The sequence below is a fragment of the Trachurus japonicus genome, chromosome 17 (genome assembly GCF_045865225.1).
Source record: "Trachurus japonicus isolate A0001 chromosome 17, Traja_1.0".
NCBI lineage: Eukaryota > Metazoa > Chordata > Actinopteri > Carangiformes > Carangidae > Trachurus > Trachurus japonicus.
Genome location: NC_140923.1, coordinates 33,843,290 through 33,850,568, shown reverse-complemented (window position 1 = coordinate 33,850,568; position 7,279 = coordinate 33,843,290). Strand labels below are relative to the sequence as shown.

Here is a 7,279-nt window from a genome sequence, read left to right as displayed (position 1 = left end):
GTGTTTTTTGCGCCATTGTTAGCATTAGTAGGTAACCTTAGGAGTCTTGGTCATAGTTGAATTTAAAAGACAAGAGGTGATAGTAAGCCCTCTTAGCACCCTACTTCTAGACTGGTAAGTAGGCAACCATTAATGCTAACACTGACTGTAGCTATAGGCTACTGTAGCAAAAACTTACGAACCATAGGCCTACTCTCAGATATTTCTATGGTGCAAAAATCAGGCCAAGTTTTTCACAAGTTTAGGATTTGATTTAATCGTACTAATTACTTTTCCTTCCTTCACAGTCAGGTTTTTACTTCACATAGGGCTGTTTTCGGTGCATAGGTATTGCTGCAGTGTTTTAGGCTACATTGTCACATCTGAAAGTGAACAGGTAGCTTTTTAGAGACCTCTTTCTGTCTCTCTCTCCCTCCCCCTCCCGCTCTGTTTGTCTGCCTCTCTCTGCCATCTCATGTGCTGCACACTAAGCACTCAAATTCAGTGGGGCACGTGATACTTTGGAAGACAGCCAGTGTGGGAGGGGACAAAGCTACTGGACATAAATACACGTATGCACACAGATACACACTCACACATTGGCTCTCCCAGATTACTTGAACTATCAGAAGCTTTAAGAGGATTTCAGTATGGGAGGGTGCTGCACTTGAATCTCATGCACCTGATGGCTATTGATCCATCCTAAGCTTGTGCACAGACACACATGCGAAACGGGCACAGTTGTTGCTTTTTGTCATTAGTAACAGGCGTCTGACCTTGTTTCTTCATTTTCTTTGTAGTGTTCGAAGCAGTTGGAGGTTCCTCTCTGCAGTAGCCTGCTCTTAGGATTCAAGTCCACAATACAACTCACAAAAATAACATAGCCTCAATCTGTCTGAGTGACAAGAGAGAGTTGTTAGACAAAAAACAACCAAACGGTAATCCACACCTGTCCCTTTCTTGTCTCAATCCCCTTTCCATCGTAGGATACAATTGCAATAAATGTGTCCATAAACAGTGTACCGCTTGGCCTTATTAGCAATGCTGATGTGAGTGGAAGATTAGAGGGATGGTGTTGTCTGTAATGGAGGCGATGCTGAACAAGTCCCACTGATAATGTAGGTTGATAAGCAAAAGGTTGCAATCAGCAAGCTGTCATGTGAGAATGCAGGATAATATCATTAGGGAGAGGAAAATGCTGTTCAGGTTTACATTTGATTTTAACTCTTTGTGTTTTTCTAAACAATCTCTATGTGGAAATACAGGCTTGGTTTACACTTATTTCACAGTAAAAATGTTACAATGGGCTATAGACTGTTTTACTGTCCACTAATACTAGGAATAATAGGAAAATAATAGGAAAAGACATTTTAGAGAAGAAGCTTCATTATGAGATCTATTTGTTAAGCCATATTTTTGCATATTCTCAACCTTCATAATTTCTTAGTCCGCTGGGTTGGAATAAGGACTTTGAGCCCAGAATAAAAAATGAAAGTCATAATGTTTAATTTATTACTTTTAATAAATATGTATGATTCTTAAACATTAGTGATTCAAGACAATTTTTAAAACACCACTATCTCATGTTATTATAGACACTGATGTTATAACAGATGCTCCCAACAGAGGACACTTAAAGCTAATTGGTTGACAACTTTATGCACCATCTACTTCCTATTTCAATTGATAAATAATCTCTGTCACTCAAACTACTTGACAAACAGCTGAACTGTGTTAGACCATGATTTTATTTTTGCAAAGTTTATAGAATACAGTCAAAGCCTGTTCATTGACCTTGCTGTCATTGAAGTCCATCAACAGATAAATTACATTTGAATCATGGATTCATAGCCTCTACATTTATCTGTTGTGACTGCTCACTAGATGTGTTTTGGAGAGGGAGGCCAATCATTCTCTGTGCTGAATGAAAGATAAGCTTGTGGATTTTTCCCCCTGAGTCCAGTTTTGATTTGGTAATTATGTGTGTATTATGTTTTCAGCCCTGACAAATGGAGTTCTGCAGGTTCCTGCTCAAGGCTGGCTTTGGACTCATTTCTTTTAAGTTTATGTGAGAAATAGCTGACTTGTGGCGATATTTGATTTACACTTTGTATTCTGCTTCATAAGTAAAGGAAAAGAAACAGATTTATCACCATGTTATGAAAATAATATAACAAAATACCAGGCATATAATGCTCATATAAAGTATTTTCCATCCTTTGTTGCTGTAACATTTTTTCTTATGCTTTCAAGCTGTAGCATGTTTAAAGCAGGGGCCGCACACCTGACTGACACTCATGAGAAAAGGTGCATTTTTTCTTTGCACATTTTAATTAAGGCTGACATTAGCTAATTCACAACATGTATTGCTAGTCTCTCTTGGGTCTCTCTTGGCTGTTTCATTTGCTGGTGTTGAGCCAATGTGTCTGTGATTATAAAACCGGCCATGCTTTAACCACATCTGGACACTGGTGGGACTTCCTGGCTTCTGGGCTATCATTACAGATGATCACTTGATGACAGCGAATGGAAAGCGCTATTTACCAGCACTGAACATTTCTTTTTCTTTTTTTCTTTTTTGATTTGCTCTGCTTTTTCATTCATCTGCTTTTTATCCTCTTGTCCCCCTTTCCTGGACCAAACCAATGGTGTGTGAGCCATCTGTTTCCAGATTCAGAAATATCCTGCTGGTTGCAGAATTAAAGGCTGTGGAAATCTTTTTGAAGCATTTTTTTTTAGAGGGAAGCAGTGACATTTCTCACTGCTCTGTTTACAAGAGAAGGCAAATGTGTAACATGGACCAAAGGCTCTCTATGAAACAAATTTGGTCTCTAAGATCCCCCTATATGCTATAGATGATCTTTTAGGAAGATGCTATACAAATGACATGTGGTGGAGAAGATTTTAATTGCTCCGGAGAGCTCAGGCTTTTTAGTCATCAAGCTGTTATACACATAATCAGCTGTTTTACATCAGTTCAGACACTCAGCTGTTTCATGTCTTTGCATCTAAGTGTTTTTTTTTCTTTGCATGAAGAAAGATCAAGAGACAGAAATAGAAAGACAGATACAGAGGAAGTGAAGATGATTTTTTAGTAGAGAGGCACGCAGCAGGAAGCAGGCTGCTGTCTCCTTGTCCAATGCCCTTGGAGTGCAGCTTTGTGGTGTGAACTCCCATAAGACCTGTCTTTGTTCTGGGGAGATGAGGGCTGGCAGAGTGTGACCATGCACTTACACCTGAAGCCATCAAAAGCAGAGGGAATAACACTTTTATGCCATACAATGCCTCTGCTCTTATCCCCCAGCGCTTGTGGCCACAAACAGGCCAAGAGGTCCTGGGGGAAATACTGTGTGCACCTTCACACACACACACACACACACACACACATGCAAAGACAGCAACTGCCAGTCAACAGCAGCAGCCCCCCCACCACCACCCTCCAAAAAAAGTACAAATCTGCATGTGCAGATACATAAATGGCAATTTGAATGTCAGATTTTCATCTTGTTTGAATGCATATTTGACATTTGCATCAAAGGAATGCGATGTGTCCGCTATTGCTGAAAACCACAGTGCTAATTATTGGGAATTATTTTAGAGCTGTTACACAAGCAATATTGAAATACTGATTAAGGCAACGACAGGAAATCAATGCCAGATTAATGACACTATGGGCTACGAATGACAACACTGTTTTGTCTCATTTGCATATCACCTTTGTGAGAGCCTTGCCACAGTTATCTATTTCACGCACAGACAAACTACAATAACACATCAGTGTGTGTGCGTCAGCTAATAAAATTCAGTGAAAAGTACAGTAAGGGTAAAAACCATGTAGCTAAGACTACAAGGATATCAGGCTAAAAGCAACGTGGCCTCTAGGTCCTGTGTCACATATCTTTCTCTCAGAGGAGCAGGGCTAGCTAACACAGGAGTGAGACCAGCAGTCAGACGTGAGGGAAATGTAAGGGCCACTGGACATGTCTAGCAACAGGGCTGTGTCCTGACAAGTCATTTAGAGTGCAATGACAGCAAACATTTTGCAATGATCAATGAATAGATTATTTTGTCGATGGAAGTCCAGCCCCTACTCAAAAATATTGTTCATTATCACCTCACCTGTATGTTTGCGTTTCACTTTGCAGAATATAAAGAGTTGCTCATGATTTTTAATACATGTGACACAAAACACAAACATATCTGCTCTTATTTTAAATCTGGAATGTATCCTTAATGATTGGGTCTATAAAATATCAGAAAATAGGGTTTAATGAAAAATGCCACCCTGTTTGCAACAATATGCAACAGAGAAAACAAGCAGACCCTTACATTACAGAGTTCAAATAATAGTGTGGCCTTATCCTTGATTTAAATTATTAATGGATTGCCAATGAATTTATTGATTAAAGTCTTATTCACAATCAACTCTGCCGTAAAACCTTTGCACTGATGCTTCTCTGATCTGCTTTCTTTTTCATTTTGTATCAGTATTTGGTAGGCTGCCAAATACTTTACTCCCCTCTTTGTGTTTTCACTACACCCCGTCTTCTTCTCTCTCTCTCTCTTTGTTTACCTGGCTGTCACACTGTAGCTGAGTTAGATCTGTGAAAGCTAGAATACTAACAGCTGAGGGAAAGGAAGACAGAACTGGGAGCCAGGGAGGAGAGCAGAAGGCATGCGAGTGTGCTGGTATGGTGGAGTAACCGGACTTTTGGCATGGGCCATCCATCTGTCACTTTCTTACACTCCTCCCTGGTACTGATGGGTCATGGCAATGGCAGCTCATGACGGATGACTAATCTTCCCCTGGTAATGAATGAGGCACCACCCCCTGAATGCCAAGAGGGTGCTGATGGTGAGGGTGGCAATACAGAAATCATTATAATGAATGGTATATGCAAGCATGTTATCCCAGGTCTGTGCCAGCCTGCCAAATAGGCTACAGTATATATAGCTGCCAGCTTAGGAGAATCTCATGAATCTGATGCGAAAACACTGACAATACAGCACATGTATTAATTCTGCCTGATTTTCCCCTCATCTTTTCTGTTTCATGCATGTGTTTGAGTGTGGGAGTCAGGAAAAAGGAAGAGCCTAAATGAATCAGTAAATGTAAATATTAGATTGCACAGAGTGTAATGATGGAAACAGGATATGTGTGGGAGGAAAAGAAAAGAGGACATTGCTGTTATGGATGATGTCCTGTTAGATGGCTGAGGGACGCTCTGCAGCCGCACCAGTCAAATCGTCTTGACTGTGTGTTGAGTAGCAGAGGACCTGTCTTATCTTCACCTCATAATGCGCAGGCGTGATCCTATCTGAGCCCAGCAAAAAGCTGTTACCATCCGAACTAGACGTCGTGTGCGCTGCTCTTCATGTGGCGCTCAAGCCGATGCTGATTTATTTATTTATTTATTTATTTATTTATTTATCTATCTATTATTATTTATTTTCTATCCATTTATGAATTTGTCACCCACGTCGCGTGCCAAGACAGACGGGATATGAATGTTTCTTTGGAGGCTGATCTCACCGAACACAATCCAACCTGTGGATAGTGAGGAGCGCGTCCTGTGGCCACCGGCCAGTCTCCGCTATCTGGGACGCTCTGCCTCCAGCCCGCTGTGCGCGTCTTTTTTCCACCGTTGGCTGCGGTCTGTGTCGGCGGCGGCGGCGGCGGCGGCAGGGAGGGAGAAAGAGAAAGAGAGAGAGAGAGAGAGAGAGCGGGAGCGAGGGAAGGGGGGAATCCGGTGTTCCGTTTGACCTAAGCTGTGAGCAGGTATTCAGTTTATGAATGGCACTGGCATGGAGGAAATACCGTTTCAGAAAGTCAAAACCAGGCGGAAGAGAAGTCACTGCCCACCCGGCGTCCCTTTGACCACCATCGTGTGTGAGGACGAGTTCGACTGCAAGGAGCTCGAGTCCCTCTTCCAGAACTACAACCTGAAGCTGGAGCAGACGTCCACCCTCAAAGCCCTGGCCGTGCTCATCTTCATGTCCTCCACACTGGCCGTGGTGGAGTTGCTGTCCGGCCCCAGCCTCACTATCTCCAAGGGGTCCCATCCTGTCCACTGTGTCATCTTCGTCTCCCTGTTCATCGTAACTAATGTCAAGTACCTGCAAGTGACTCAGCTCCAACAGATTATTAACCTGACGCTGCTCTTCGGCTTCACTTTCTCTTTCCTCTGCTGTCCCTTCTCCCTGGGCGCGATGGGGATGGAGCCGCCGACCTCCCCGGAGCAAGGCATGTGGCAACTCATCCTGGTCACCTTCGTCGCCTACGCGCTCCTACCTGTGCGGACGCTCTTGGCTGTTGTGTTTGGAATAATGGTGTCTATCTCGCATTTGATTGTGACTGCCACTTCAGTCACGGTCAAAACACAGAAACTGTGGAGAACGGTACGTATCTACGCTACACACACACGCACACACACACGCGCGCACACACACATTGAACGTGTGTATGTTAGTGTATCTATACTTTCCCTATTACAAGGCTTTTAATCATCACTATAATTCAACATCATAGAGCATAATATAACCCAACATAAGCCCATGCAGTGGAAAACACTATCTAGACTCCAGTTCAGCACCGCGGACAGCTCCCTGCGGTTAGACTTGATAGGATTTGCTCAGGCTTGGATCAGATTGGACCAAAGTGTAATTTCTGCCTCTGTTTTGGTTAGAAAAAAAGAGAAGAAAATATTAGACAAAGGCAAACAAGTTGATGTCAACTCAGTCAGGAAGGAGAATCAGTCCTATAGGCAATCACCAAGTGAGACTGTGTGGATCTCTGCTTTGGTGCACCTGGAAATGATTTTGTATGGACTGTGTGTATTAAGTAACAGGCTGCTCAATAGAATACAACTATGATGATGCATACCTGTAGGCACAGAAAATGAAAACAAAGACAGAAAGAGGGGAGGGGGAAAAATGAATGTGCAAAGCATTCAGTCTGCCCATGACTGTTTCCCCGGGGATATGATTCAGCCCTAAAGGAACAGGCTGGGAATGAAGAACCAGAGTGACATCCTGCTAGCACCAGAAGTAGGGCAAGTCGGAGGGACACACACCACACCACACTTTCACCACACTATATGCTTCAGTTATGAAAAGAGGGCAAAGTCATGCATGTCATCTGAGAGCTGAAATGGAAATTGGTACACCTCTACCTGTACATTTATATCTTTGTACCTTTTTTCTGTCACAGTGCAACACACACCCATGCACACACACATTTCTGACTGTCATCAGGTGTGAGGCAAGGAGATATGTCACATCAGTCAAACCCTCCAGGGGT

The 7,279-nt window shown here is 42.8% G+C and overlaps 1 protein-coding gene across 2 annotated transcripts in view; it reads left to right on the top strand.

The window, feature by feature from the left end:
- Positions 1 to 5,514: 5,514 nt before the first annotated feature.
- The window catches only part of LOC146971177 (adenylate cyclase type 1-like), a 33,693-nt gene continuing 31,928 nt past the window's right edge, over positions 5,515 to 7,279 (top strand). The window contains exons 1-2 of one of the 2 annotated variants that reach the window (XM_085805483.1): positions 5,620 to 5,639; positions 5,714 to 6,378. In XM_085805483.1, the coding sequence (XP_085661609.1) occupies positions 5,770 to 6,378 (609 nt within the window). In that variant the 5' untranslated portion in view covers positions 5,620 to 5,639; positions 5,714 to 5,769. Of the gene's footprint in view, positions 6,379 to 7,279 lie in introns of both variants that reach the window. The other variant, XM_085805484.1, reaches the window with a different exon arrangement.